Source organism: Geosmithia morbida (genome assembly GCF_012550715.1).
Source record: "Geosmithia morbida isolate 1262 chromosome Unknown scaffold_3, whole genome shotgun sequence".
Lineage (NCBI taxonomy): Eukaryota > Fungi > Ascomycota > Sordariomycetes > Hypocreales > Bionectriaceae > Geosmithia > Geosmithia morbida.
Window position 1 is genome coordinate 1075110 of NW_023336190.1, and position 15414 is coordinate 1090523.

The 15414-nt window shown below is 52.0% G+C and overlaps 2 protein-coding genes across 2 annotated transcripts; both read left to right on the forward strand.

Moving 5' to 3' along the window:
- Positions 1 to 9056: 9056 nt before the first annotated feature.
- GMORB2_5265 (uncharacterized protein) lies at positions 9057 to 9849 on the forward strand (the record flags this gene model as incomplete). Its single annotated transcript, XM_035467239.1, has 3 exons — positions 9057 to 9065; positions 9136 to 9428; positions 9513 to 9849. 3 exons carry the CDS (start codon positions 9057 to 9059, stop codon positions 9847 to 9849), a joined length of 639 nt encoding a protein of 212 aa, XP_035323251.1.
- A 1420-nt stretch (positions 9850 to 11269) lies between these two features.
- On the forward strand, positions 11270 to 14170 carry GMORB2_5266 (OPT oligopeptide transporter protein; the record flags this gene model as incomplete). The annotated part of the gene is made up of 3 exons (XM_035467240.1): positions 11270 to 11740; positions 11835 to 12128; positions 12218 to 14170. Coding segments are annotated over 3 exons (2718 nt in total), but the record flags the coding sequence as incomplete, so codon positions are not given.
- Positions 14171 to 15414: the final 1244 nt, after the last annotated feature.

The following is a 15414-nucleotide window of genomic DNA, read 5'->3' on the forward strand; positions in this document are numbered from 1 at the left end:
TGGAGGGGACCGTCGATTCGAATTGGCAACTTGTCGTCTCGTAGTAACTAGCCCCTTTGTCGGTTGGCCGCTGTACAAGAGGTCGCGATGGGCTGAGAAGCAGCAAGTCGGGCTTCGGACCAACGAGATGGCGAGGTTCCTCGGGTCGAGCCAGCGGCTGGGGTTTCGTACGGGGGGGCGTGTCGGTAAGATGGGCAGATTGGCCTACTCCGTGCGGAAGCCGTAGAGTGAAACGAGCGGATGGAGAAGAAAAGAAAGGAAGAAGGAGAGCAGTAGAGAGAAAGAAAAGGAGAGAAAAGGAGGACGTGGAGTTGTAATGGGGGCGTCTGGCAGAACAATCCAAACCACCCGCTTCAATGCTCTCTTCTCTGTTGGGCACAATGAGGGAGGGACGGACGGGGGGGGGGGCAAAAGAGAGAGGAAAGGAGTCCTGGCCGTGGCTGCTGCTGCTGCTGCTGCTGCTGCTGCTGCGCACTCTGGTAATACGTTCTCTGATGGTAATGATACGTACAAAGTACTACGTACTCTCGCGGATACTGGAATAAGGTATTAATTAATACGCACCCTGTATTAATGGTCGTACGAGGATTAGAAAGTCCTCCCTCCGCAGAGACTTGGCCATTGAGAGAGTATACGTACAATAAATACGTATATGGAACGACTAGTGGATTGGCTTCCGTGGCTAGGGCGCTTCTCCGTGGTGGGTTAGTGATCCACGGGGCGCAGGCCCTTGTACTAGCAGCCGTATGTACTCTGCAAAGCCTGTGCTGTGCGGGCGGGCAGACCAGTAGGTACAGGTATTCTGTAGGTGGTGTATTTCCAGGACTGCACCGCGACGGACAGTGATGTAGGTGCCCAAAGCCGCCTCTGCTGGGACCTCTAACGGTCTTCCTCCAGGGACTCAGGTACTGGAAGGAAGACGGGTCAGTCATAAACCTGAACCCTGCCATCATGGAAGTGAGCCGCAGGAGACCGTGTCTCACACCCGGGGTGGCTCTATCCTTCTTGTACTCACATTACACAAGTCGCAGTCTTGATCCTGGCACTGGTAAACTGTCGGTTCCTCTGTATGCAATTATTTGGCATTGGCAAGGATGAAGAGACGTCGGTTGTCTGTTTGTTTCTGTTTCAAATGGTTCGGGCTCGGACTTGTCCGAATCTGATTTAGAAGAGCCGAGTTTTCGATTCCCGTCACCCACCCTCTGCACCAGCGGGAGAGAAAGTCCGCAACAGGCAGTGGTGATACGATGTAATACTGCCAGTATATAATAATACAGGGCGAATATATAGACACGTACTGGTGCTATAACGCCGGCCGGTGGTCTCGCGTTCGCAGATACCACAGATACGAGGTGTGAGGGGCGAAATGTTTGGTACAGAGCGGGGTCCCGGGTTGTGCTGTCGTTCGCCCTCCCGGGGCAACGATATCACAGGCGTATACGGTATACGGTAATAGACCGACGTCGTCGTAGTTGACTCCGTACGTCGTAACTGGTCCGGTGCATATAGACCGGAGAACGAAGGATAGCAATGGTTGGCACGGATAACAGTCTGTATAGTCTGTCAGTCCCCTCTGCCCCCCTCCCTGTGGTATGGTGCGAGCGGATTGATTGTCTTCTCGTGACTCGTTTGCTATGGCGATGTGAAACAGCGGCGAAGGGAAGAAAAGGGGAGGGAAACACGTACTATTCTCTGGCACTACTGTCGGAAAGACAGAATGCATGCCCTCCAAAGCAAAACGGGCTGCCAACTCGACGAATGGAGGCGGATCTCACGGAAATTGAGGGGTGAGCGGGCGGTGGCGCGCGATGGCCAGGGAGAGAGAGGGGGGGGGAATGAGTGAGACACGGAGGGGGCAGATATCAAGCACGGAAGGAGGCAGACAGGAAAAGGAAAAAGGAGATGGAAAGAGCGACCAAGTGTAGCATACACGTTCATATCACCTACGAGTGCTGCGCGACTAGCCTGGCTCTTTACAAGGGCATTGAGCATTGGGCATCATTCTCGCCAGTCTGCTAATGTACTCCGTATAAGAAGACCATCTCACGGGTGGGTTCGATATTTCTTGTTTGTCGTCGGAGGCGCTTCTTGTCATCGGGTTATCACACCCCCAAGAGTGGTTGGTCCGGTCAAAGTATGGCAAGTAAGAGCTCGTATGTTAAATCTTCGGCTGCGGCTCCCCCTCCCCCCCCCCCCTAAAGGACATATATACGCACGCACGGATGCATATTATTACGTCTGTTTCTCATATATAATCCGTACTATCAAAATATTGCCCTGCTAGTTCTGTTTAATGCTCGTAACCTGGACTATCCATTTTCATGTTTGAACCATGCCAATGGATAAGCAAAACAAACAGGAAAGACGTTGCTGGGCACGCCGATGATGCCGGACGAGGCTGTGCACCGCACCCCTGGCCACGCCCCGCCCGGGGTAATACTAGGCAATACACTTTGACGAGATTACCACTAATACCAGTTTTTTCAGTGCTTCTTTTTTTCTTTCTTCTAAAAAAAAAAAAAAAACAAAAACAATTTTGCTGATGGGTAATTGAGAAGGGGCACATGCGATTGCGAGTACGTCCGTCCTATTTAGGCCCTGGGACGGGCAGCGAGGCAGCCGATGGATACCAAAAACGGTTCTGTCCGTTCGTGGGCAAAAAGAAAAGTCGGACATGCATCACGGTCATTGTCATCCTACCCTGCGACTGTCAGTATCCGTGGGACCAGAGAAGAGCAGAAAAAGAAAAAGAGAGAAAGGGAGAAACACCATGAGTACTCAGGCAGCGGTACACGATAAAGATATCTACACGCAATATCACTACGGGAGGTGGAACGAGTAGCTATACAACAACTTTTAGATCTTTAGGATCAAACAAAGCCGTCGCCGTCGTGCTTCCGGGTTTCGCTCTGCCAATCGTCGACGACTAAATCGCCATTCGGAATATCAGTAGGCTTTTACTCGAACCCCCCCTACCAGTCAGTATAAAGAATTTGTACATATAGATAGAATAGTGATACCATCTTAGGCTCGATGGGGTGTGGATACAAGGATCCTGGTGAATACACATACATGTAAAGCACATTGTAGGGAGTTATTGCTGTGCGCAGCGTACGAGAGTACTCGTGGTTGATGATACCCACCCACCCACCTGCACACTCACACACACACACACATGCTCGCACGCAAATAAGTAAACTTGGCGACTCATGGCAAAGCTGCTAAGCTCTTTCCTGGCTTTCAGCCAAAGGGGATTCGAAAAGCCGTTATACCTGCATTATCCGTAGCAGCGGGTTCATCACCCCTCACCTCCCCCCCTCTCTCCCCATCTGTCTCCTGGGCTATGCATCTACCTACCAGAGAAATTGAAGGCCGACAGAGGGGCATCCTCAATCTGATCGATAATGCTAGCCCAAAGCACACGCGGCTCAAGGATTGCTGTAAAGGAAAATTGAGAAGAATGAAAAGAAAAAGATAAAACCGGATAATATTGGCTCAAGGCGAAGAGCAAGAAAAAAAAAGGTTGCGGATACGAGAAAGGGGGCGTAAGGGCCACAGGTACTAGCTACCCTTTGAGTATAGTATGGTAATATCTTGGGGGTGGTAGGGTCGCCGATTGGTCAGCAGTCGGCTCTTTTCCCCGTATACGCCAGGGTCTGTGTGCATAAGCTTTGGGACGCAAATAGCCGTTTTCTTCTGTCTCTTTTCAAGTTTGTGCGCATTTTTCTTCTCCTATTCTATTCTCTCCTCTCTCTCCTCTTCATCCTTTCTTTTTTCAGGGAGGGTTCCTGTTATCTCATCTTCTCGCTACTCCTCTTGAGTCTCATGTGGTGTGATGATGGCCAAGATGGTGGCGGAGATAGTCACGAAATTACCTGTCCACAACACGCAACAAGTAATATCATCATGTAGCGATACTCGTGGACATGTGCGCCTCGATAATAGGTACAAAACCTTTTGAGTAATACAGCGTAGGAGAGCGAGAGGGATGGATATGCAACTACACCAATTATACTCATTCGATCAAAACCCCACCGATATCAGACAGAGAGATCCGACCAGGTGGACTGCATGACAACGGGAACTTGAACCACTCCGCTCCCCGGGGCCACAGGCTCATGTTACAGTTTTACAGCGCATTTCATAGGATTCCACAAGCCCCAAATTCTGTGTCATCCTAAGGCTACCGGTACAAGCAGTACAGGTGCCAGGCACTATTACAACTAGGTGGTTATGCGTACATGTCATTCCAAACCCATCAAAGACATCATACACATACAAACACACACACACACACACACACAACTTCGGAAGCCGCGGAGCTTCCTCTCTTGCTCATTGCAGCGAGTTAATATATGCATGCACCATCCATACCTACTGGGCCGATGCTGATAATAATTGACTGCCCAAGTTACAGGGCAGAGGCCACTAATACGGCTTAACTTTACCAACCCCGGCTTACCCAATCGTCCTGCTCAAAAACATGACTGCAGCGTTGTAGCAGTCAGGGGTACTTGTAGATGCATACCTATGGCCCGGTATTATTACTACTAGAGCCTGCTAATAGTTCAATAACATATTACTCGTAGGTGTCGTAGAGTCTAGCAGCAATGACTCGATGATGCTGTGTCAGTTCAGTGCATCTCTTGGATGCCATTTGCCGGCGATCACCTCGACAAGGCCCTTGTAGCCCTGCCACCCCTGCAATATTTATTTTCGGACCCTAACCTTTTTCTTTGATTTTGATTTTTCCCTCCTTTCTTCAATTTTTTATTTATTTTTATTTTTCCTTCTTCCCTTTTCCGTCCTGGCTCCTTATCCCCTGGCTCCCCCCCCCCCCTTCCCTTCCAAACCCCTCTCCTAATTCCTATCCATCCATCCATCCGTCCATGCCAGGAACCGAAAATCAAAGAGGGGAGGGGGGGGGGAAGCCAATTCAGGAACCGATGCAATAAAAGGCACCCTTTCTTTACGTGTGCGTGCATGCTTTCCCGACGTATGATATCCGTCGATTACGAGTATACGTAACAGAGTAATGCTCGTAGCAACCCCCTACCGACCAACTCATCCCACCCCCTCGGACAATTCCCTTTCTGTGGAAGCTGCTGCAGGGGGAGGGGCGGGCGGAGAGGTTTACCGTGTGCACGAGTGGGCATTTTGATCAACTGTCATGTTGACTGTTACGGCGCACCATACATACGAGTAATCCGTCTGACGCGTCTGACGCGTCTGACGGGATGCGTTTACAGCGTAGTATCAGCGCTTCTTTGTGTGTGGTGGTGGTGGTCAGATGTCACGGGATAATTTCCCCGTTACAGGTTTTTCATTCGTCTTACTCTCCTCACATGCTGTCCACTCTCGCATATGATCATGTTCTCATTTTCGGTAAGAAGAAAGAAGAAAAAGAGGAAAGAAGAGAGAAAGGAAATATCACATGTGACGAGAAAGCGGGAAACAAGGCTCGATGTAGTTAGCCTCTCCCTTCCCCTCCCCTTCTTCTCTTCTCTTCTAACGGCATGGAGCGTTTACATGTACGATTACAGTGCTTTTTCTCATTCTTCGATCTCGGGAGCCGTTGATAGGTCTAACGTGCTCCGTACCTGGATTTTAGCCCATGAATGCGACTACCGATTCATAGGCGAATGGGCACGTATACACGAGTACGTCAGCTCCCATATGAACGGAGTATACCGCTGTGCTTAAACCCGGTATATGTAGGGCCACCCAGCAATGAATCGTACCAGCATCACACCACCCCACTGCGACGGTGCCGCTAGTTTGGGAGACTGGAATGGCATCACATCTGGGAGGCAGCCAATATTGCACCCAACGTAATCTGTACAGATTAATCTGTCGGAGTATTATTATCACTACTCGTAATACTACCTACAGGCTGCTACCTACAGGCTATAGGTTACCGAGTATTGCAGAGTACAGATTGCAGGTATGAATATTATTCTGCGCTCGTAAATATGCTGTGGGGCATCTTCCACTCGATTATTTTCTCCGTAATACCATACAGCGCATGACGTATCAATCCATTTCTCGCCCTGCTCTAAACAGGCACAGATGTTCGTCAAAGCCTGCTGGTATTCAATCATGACAATCATGTTGGTGTCAGTTTGCCGTAACGCGTCGTGGTCAGCTACGCGACCTCCGCGCCATACCGTCTACGAGTACGCCTGAATCGTGCAGGAGCCTACCTCCATGGTTGGCAGTTTGCCTGGCGTGTGTTGCCATGCAGTTGTCGATACGTATCTAGTGGCGGTATCGGCCTGTCTCTCCTTGCTTGATTTGCTGCTTTGCTGCAATCAGCAACCACTCTTCCCTTCCCCCCACGTTCGCAGAGTGTCCGTACACAGATCTTCTTCCCTTTTCATCCTCCTCCACCGCTCGTTCCTGGTGACATTCACCATCATGGTACATTGCGCTCGTAGTCGGTAACCCGTGGAAGCCATGCCTGCGCGCCACGCGACCCACGCGTCAATGATGCCGCTTTTAACTCAGTATCACGTCGCCCAGGAGAGGACGGCACATGGTCCGTCAACGCCACCTCCCGTTTCCCCAGAATCATTGAGTACGCACACGCGAACACACCCACACATATCACAGGTACTGCTTCTGTACATAGGAGCGTGTTGTGTGATGCAATACCCTAGGACGCAGGGTCCGTACTGCCCTATGAGGTCCACGTTACACAACCGCCCGCTTCCGTAATGACCTCTGACGCTGGCCTGATGCTGGTATTGCTACCATTCATCCTTGGACGGACAATCCGATGTCTAGCAGCCGCTGTGACTCCGAGATACTGCCATACGAGGAAAGCTAGAATTAGGAGGAGAAAATATAACTGGGACATACGTGTATACACATTCACATACTTGTCCGTTCGCAGATCGTATACACCAAGTACACCACCGGGAAGACAGGCCTTGCGGTTAAAACAGGAACGGATAATGGATTTGAATATAACGGTGATGGAAGCAAACCCATGCTCGTAGGATTGTATGTCATCGGGCCAAGGCTAGACCTTTTCCCCGCCATACTAGTATCTTCTCATCTTCTTCGTTGCTCCGTCACTCGCTGCTCTTGTATGCTCTTGCCTCATCCTGTACGGGTATGGATGGTGATGTGCCCACTTGTTGCGTGATGCTTCCTAGCGAACTCGACCATGTTTTCGGCCGTAGCTCAGATGAATTCATGTGCTTCTATATAAAAGAAGCCAGACATGGTCATCCTAAAAGCACCTATGTGGTCTTGTCTCGGGGGTGAGATGATGTATCTCGTATACCGAAGGAGTGGACCTGCCTCGATCCCCTTCCAGCTATAGGGTGTGCAGATCTCAACCTCGTATCAAGAAGAGACTCATTCATGCTCGACTCCCACGTTCTCGATATTTTCCCAATACTGAGCTCCGATGTAAAATGGCGGTTGGAAGGCGATATGTCACAGATCCTGATATAGCTCGGAAGTTTGCCCACATTATCGATGGGTGCCTATATTTTCTTATACCTAGTCACGTTCCTCTGGCTCAACGACAGCACAGCCACGAACAAGAATAAGGACGAGACAGTCAATGGGATACTGCAGTCTATCCTATCACTTGACCAATCCCACACACCAGAAGGCCTAAGCAGAAATACCATTCTCCAAGAACATCAATCCCATCTATGGAAGATGTCGGAGATACACGTACATGCAATAGCCAAAACCACACCCCTCCGTAAGTTGGGTCAGCAACATGGAAGCCACTAACTACATGTACTCAAACAAGGCCAGAAGGAAAAAAAAAACCCCCCGGACATAGGGACGGATATTCATCAGTGGAAAGACACACATGGCATAGGATCCATAATATCCTGCACAATCGCGTACGCCACGTACTTTGCAAGGCGCAGTTATACGGTGTACAGCAACGACGACGTCGCCGAACGTGTCCTGTCCCACCCTCACCCCAACAATGGCGATACCGTATCTCGTAGCACTGCCCACATCATGCACGAGTCGACACAGAGCATCTAGAAAGACAATGAAGAGGGTAGGGGAAACTAACAGAAAAAAGGCAATGTTGGTGATGAAGGGCGGTAGGAGGACTTCGCCAAGCCCAATGGTGTAAGTGGAGATGCAAGTGACGTATCTCGATTGGGGGGAGGGAGGGGATATCGTACCTGTCTGTATAGATGTGGGGAGGGATCTGAATTAATATGGCCTTGGCCTTGGGACATTGGTGGTCTAACACATGATGGGGATACTATCAACCCGACGGTTATCGAACCAACAGTTGAAGGGAAAGACCACCACCGGATATCATACACTTAGGTACTAGCGCCTCCCCTGTAATACACTGCAATACACGTACGAGTATGGGTTGAATAGATCCTGACTACGGATTCAAGAACATTGGCACTAAGACTAGGGGAAAAAAAAATAGCATCGAGGGCAGAAGCGTCATGTGATGGCCCCTCTTCAACCCATTCGATCAAGGCTGTGTCAAGGGGTGGGCTTCAATCTTCGCCCCCCCCCTCCCCAGCGCCCGCATTGGATCGGCGGCGTCCTCCACACCTTCTCAACGTTTGTTCCTCACTGCCTATGAGGCGCAGTGACACCACGCAAGTGAAGATGAAGAGACAGGTGATATCAGAGAGCAGTCTTATATATATCTGATAATCGGAAAAAAAAATAAGAGACTGCCGCAACTCCATTATTATTATATTCAGATTTCCTCACTCTCGAGAGGGACACATACGGGAGAGAGAAGAAGAGTCTGTTGTGTATGACATCGTGCAAGACGTCACACCCGTATTGCTGGACACATCATATCACAAATACCTACAATGACGACAGACGATCAGCAGCAGCAGCAGCAAGTCCAAGATGAGGGTATGGATCAGCCTACGCTGTACTACTGGACCTACTCGCTGTATTCCATCATCGTCAGGTTCGCCTTGGAACTGGGTCACACACTCAATCCGGACTCATCCCCACATATCCGGCTGCGACTTGTGAATTTGAAAAAGGACGAGCATATTGGCGAGGAATATCTCGAAGTGAATCCCATGGGACAGGTCAGTACTTGGCTGGGTAATACTCCCTCGAGTACGATAACCTAGACTAACGGGCCCTGTATGCATACAGGTCCCTGCACTACGTCTCTCAGAGAATCGAGATGGGAATGAACCAACCAGGCTGCTGGCAGACAGCAGCGAGATACTCGCCTGGCTATGCAGACTGCAGCCAGAACTGATCCCCAAGGACCACCAGGAGGACATACAGTCGCTCTTGAGCTCCTTCTACGCCTTCCATGCCAAGCCATTAACCGTCAAGCCCGAAGAGCGCAATAACGGTATCACCAACAAGGCTGCAGCCATGCTTGAGAGGACGGACATAAGCGAGTCACATAGGCGCCGCCTCGAGGTCAAGAGCGTATAGTAGGTTTTACCCATCTGACCCTCCCCCTCCCCCCGCCCTCGCGACCCTTCTCACGGCTATTGGCGCTGATGCCGTGCCCATAGCCACGATACCAAGTTCCGGACCACACTGGACGCGGATAACATTGAGACGGTTGAATCTCAAGCACGGGACTTCATCCGCAGCGTCTCAGATCTGCTTCGGCGGCGACAGCGGCAGCAGCAGCAACAAGGCGATGAAGATTTTTCAGGAAGCGCCATATACATATTTGGTACCAGGCCCAGCGTCGCGGATGCCGTAGTGACAGCGCTGTTGGCCCGTCTGATGGATGTTGGACGGGATGACATCGTTGACGACGAGACGGCCAGGGATTATACCACCAAGGTGATCAGTTCAAGTGAGTGGCAGAAGGTTATGCAAGGTCGGAGGACGCTTCCTTAGATGCATAGAACAGAAGGGAGCGATGCATGCCGAGAAAGAATCATGGTTTGTTGTTGTGGGAGGAGGGGCTGAATGACGTGCTGTCGGTGTCAGCCGTCACCAAATGTCAAGGTTACGGCAGATATGACGGTGATTGAACACTGCCGGAGGACGGGCGACTGTTCCTGCGAGGAGCGAGTATAGAAAGTGGATGCTGCCGCTGGATGATGGCTCGATGATGTAGACAAGTATTTATCACTATATAAAGTTGAAAGGTTGATTTAGCAGATTCAGCGGCTCTGGTAGCGGAGGCATCCTGCGATGCAGAGTGATTTGATGCCTGCAGCGGCGAAATTATTCGGCGGGAAACGGACGCAGAGCAAGAGGAGAGATAGGACTTTTTGAACGGAAGATTGACGCGACCGCACCTGCTTCCCACGTAATAATGCTGAGGATTGAACGGGAGTAGCCGCATCGTATTGTCCATCGTTGGTGTACACTCGTATCATTGAACGGGAGATAACGACCGCCACTGGCTTGGAGGCTGATTGCCATTCATTGGTCGACGGCGGCACATCTGGTCCAGACACGAGCAAAGGTGGTGGCGAGTGGTGGGGGGGTTGGGAACGATCTGAGGACGAAGCAGATGGTGATGTTCTGATGCTACCGGCGGGTTGAGAATGACGGAGTAATCATTGCTAGAGAAGGAAAAAAGTGTAGTCATGCGCAGGACATTTTGTCCTTTTCTTCCTTCTCTCCTTCTCTTTCTTCTTCTTCGTTACTTTCTTCCGGTCCCTTGTTTTTGTTTTCTCCCTCTTTTTCAACAAGATAACCACACCGTAATAAAAAAAACCTCTCTATGCAAGAGATCCTCGATCAGCGAACAGCCTCTACTCCTTGAGACAGTGCAGCAAAAGTGCAGCAAAAGTGCCTATGCAACGGTCTTCCCGGGCTCCCCTCCATCTCCCAAACAAAGGCCGTGGAGGTAGAGCCAATAGAAGCGTCGCACCTACTGCACAGACCCGGTGGCCCCTACGCCTACTTTGGCAGGTAAATGCCCCGATCCAACGAGAGGAGAAGAGGTCAGGGCGATAAGCCTCGTAAAATTCGCACCACACGCTTCCGCCCTGACGCGCGATGCCAAGGAGGCCCATATACGCTGTAAGATGCTCTTTAGAGCCCAACGAACCGCTATATTCACATACGAACCATGTACGAATCTGTTCAACGGGCGATAAATCCCCCCCCCCCCCGGTTTGAGTCGCGCTTGGCTCCCCCCCACCACCACCACCAGCCGCCCCCAGTTCATGGACGCCCTGCCGTTCCTCTCGGGTCCTGGTTCTCTCTCAGGCCACAAGGCGGCCATGAACCTCTGTGTCGCACTCTCCCCCCCCCTTCCTCTCTTGATGAATACTAGATACACAACAATATACTTCACCAGGAGATATACGACGGTGACGACGACGACGACGACGACGACGACGACGTGACTCTACGTCCCGGAAAGGCCGACGAGCCGGTGACCTCTCACGAGGGAAAGACGAAGACGAAATACGCACGACTACGACGACTGTTCTTCTACATCCCATTAAAGCCCCGTCCCCACCACCACCACCAGCGGCTAGCCAGCGCTGTCACTGTCGACACCATGCCCTCCATCGTGCCCTCCTTCTTGCGCAGGCGCCAGACCGAGGAGGTCACTCCCGTCCCTGGACCCCTCGAGGCAGAGGTTCAGGCATCCGGAGTCGATAATATCAAGGGTCTCTTCCCGTCCGAGAAGATCAACAAGCTCGACCCCAACTTCCCAATCGAAGAGTTCAACGATGTCGACGCCGCCATCGCGACCGGCAATGCCGAGAAGGGCATCGAGATTGAGCATGCTCTTATGGAGGATAACAGCCCGTATCCTGAGGTATGTCCCCACCATCATTTTTTTTCCAGTCATACGCATCGTCCAAAGTTGTGTGAGAGAGAGTAGCCTGCTGACTTTAGACTTCACCCCATAGGTGAGAGCTGTGGTGCGCAACTACGATGTCGATGTCCCTGCCAACACCGTGCGTGCCTGGGTCATTGGCATGATTCTCTGCACCATCGGCTCCGGAGTCAACATGCTGTTCTCTCTGCGGAACCCCAGCGTCTCCATAACCACCTATGTCATTCAGCTCGTTGCCTACCCCATCGGCCGCGCCTGGGATCTCGTCATGCCCGACCGCGAGTGGAACCTGTTTGGGCTCAAGTTCAACTTGCGCCCTGGAAACTTCAACTACAAGGAGCATGTCGTCATTGTGGCCATGTCCAATGTAAGCAGAAAGACCCTTCAGCCTCGGGCGGGTGGCCGTCTGCGGCCCCGACCCCTGTATCCTGCCTCTGTTGCTAACTGGTAGACCAGGCTGCCTATGGCGGTGGATCCCTCTATGCCACCGACGTTCTCCTAGCTCAGCGCCTCTTCTATGGCCAGGACTTTGGCTGGGCCTTCCAGCTCATGTTCGGCATCAGCACGCTGTGCATCGGCTATGGTCTTGCCGGTCTTGCGCGCCGCTTCCTGGTCTGGCCCGCTGCCATGATCTGGCCCGCCGACCTGGTCAACTGCGCCCTGTTCTACACCCTCCACGACCACTCCGTCTCCGACCCGACCAAGACAAACGGCTGGAAGATTGGTCGCTACAGGCTGTTCCTGATCATCTGCGGTGCCGGCTTCATCTGGTACTGGTTCCCCGGCTGGCTGTTCAAGGGTCTCTCCTACTTCACCTGGATCTGCTGGATCGCGCCCGACAACGTCGTTGTCAACAAGCTGTTTGGCGGCATGAACAACTACGGCCTGATGCCCATCTCCTTTGACTGGACCATCATCAGCGGCTACATTGGCTCCCCGCTGATCCCTCCCTTCCACGCAATCTCCAACGTCCTGGGCGGCATCTTCATCGTCTTCATCTTCATCTCCATGGGCATCCACTTTAGCGGCGGCTGGTACGCCGACTTCTTGCCTGTCCAGTCCACCGAGTCGTACGACAACACGGGCGCCCTCTACAACGTGACGCGTATCCTCGATGCCAACAACCACCTGAACGAGACGGCCTACAAGGAATACTCGCCCCTCTTCCTTTCCACGCAGTTTGCTCTCGCCTACGGCCTGTCGTTTGCCGCCGTGTCGGCCGTTATTATCCACGTTGCCCTGTACTACGGCAAGGACATCTGGACTCAGTTCAAGATGGCTCGCCATCAAGAGGACGATGTTCACATGCGCTTGATGAAGAAGTACCGCGACGCCGAGGACTGGTGGTACGCAGGTATGTGCAAACCGTATACTGCCCATGACAGAGCCCCCCCCCCTCCTGTTCCTGCGATGCTTCTGAACCTTGCTGACACTACGCTTTTTTTTCTTGGTCTAGCCCTTTTTGTCGTCATGGTGGCCATCTCATTCGGCGTCGTGGCTGGCTGGCCTACAGGCTTCCCTGCCTGGGCCTTCCTCATCTGCGTGCTGATCCCGATCATCTGGCTCATCCCCATCGGACTGATCCAGGCAACCACGAACGTCCAGCTAGGTCTCAACGTGCTCACCGAGTTCGTCATCGGTTACATGGTGCCTGGGCGACCGCTAGCCATGATGATGTTCAAGACATACGGTTACATCTGCATGGGCCAGGCGCTGTACTTTGCCCAGGACCTCAAGATGGGCCACTACATGAAGGTACCGCCCCGCGTCATGTTCTCGTCGCAGCTTATCGCCTCGATATGGTCGGCGATAGTGCAGGTGGGCGTGATGAACTGGGCGCTGAAGACGATTCCGGACGTGTGCTCGCTGGAGCAGCCCAACAACTACACGTGCCCCAACAGCCGGGTCTTTTACACGGCGTCGGTGGTGTGGGGGGCCATCGGTCCCGCGCGCATCTTCAGCGGGAAAGCCCTGTACTCGTCCCTCCAGTGGTTCTGGCTGATCGGCGCCGTGACCCCCATCGTCACCTGGCTGCTCGCCCGCCGCTGGCCCAAGTCCTTCTGGCGTTACGTCAACCTGCCCGTCATCTACGGCGGGTCCGGGCTTCTCCCGCCCGCCAGCGTCTACATCTACCTCTGCTGGGGCGTGGTGGGCATCGTCTTCAACTACTTCATCAAGCGCCGCTACACGGGGTGGTGGCTGCAGTACAACTACGTCGTCTCGGCGGCCCTCGACTGCGGCCTCATCTTCTCCACCCTCGTCATCTTCTTCACCCTCTACCTGACGGAGACGAGGCCGCCTCAGTGGTGGGGCAACACAGATGCCGTGCATACCATGGATTTTCTGCACAAGGCCGTCAAGATGAAGCTGAATCCCGGGGAGACCTTTGGTCCGACCGAATGGCCTTGAGAGAGTTCTGTGGGTTCTGCTTTTGGGATATGGACAACTTGAATGTATATGATGGATATTGATTTATAGTAGTAGTATTCTCCTTTCTCTTCTCTTCTTTTCTTTTCTTTCTTTTTTTTTTGGGTAGGGGAGGGGATTGGTGTAGGAGTCTCTTTTTTTCTTTCTTTTTAAACTTCCTCTTAGTCTTTTGTGTGCATGGGGGTTTAATTCATGATTGAATGTGTGCGACGCTGCTTCACAATCTCAGTGTAGAAGGCACTGCGGAAATACGGGAGAACGGTGTAGTCTGCTGAATAGGGGTATGTGCCCACTTGAATAGACTGCTTGGAATCTTATAACGTGTACTTTGGATACTTTACCTTGAACCGAAGTCTTCGAGTCTTAGCGAGGACAGGCCGCGGTAGGGCCGCCGGAGGCAGGATACATATTAGTGGCTGTTAACAAGATACGTGTGAGTGCGAGCGTAGTATGGGGATCCTGCCATGTATCCCGATGGGAAGAATGTCGATTGAGGTCGTAAATTGGATACTGGATATACTAAGCACCAGATCGATGGCGGCATCGGACGCGGACGATGTGTCGGGAGTGTCCCGGCTGGGTAGGTCTATCACGCTGCCATAATCTCCTCCACCGGCGATGTGCTCAAGGCCTACGTGTTCAAGTAGGACATAATCATCCGGATGATGGGCGTTATCCCAGCCCGAGAAATGTCGCGGTCTTCATATCTCGACGGATAACGTGGCGCCAGATAAAAGGCAAAGTCACGCAGGACTTGCCCGAGGAACGCCTCTTCGCCCAGCATCGGATCTAGCGCACCCCATTTTCCCTTCCTTACTCATCACAGCGACCACTTTATACAAGTTACGCGACAAGTAATCATGCGATCGCTCCATCGCCTCAACTACGGCTCCCGCGATAGCCTCTCCAATACAGAGATCACCCAGTATACATAGTCAACCAAATTCTCTGGCCAGAACACTCTCTTTCATCCCAGCTACCGATAACACAAGTTAGAAACTTGTATCTGAACTAGCATCTGCGACGGTGACACTTATCGCCCAGCGACACCCTGATCGTCTCGCCAAATAAGAATGGAATGAATAAGAGACAGATTGATGAGTATGAATCGTACCAAGAACATGATGAAGCCCCACAGTTCGTCGTGCACCGGCGCTGATGGGACGAGATCGTGGATCGTGCTCATAGGCTAAAGTTGAATGCCAAAAAAAAAAAATCAGTCACGT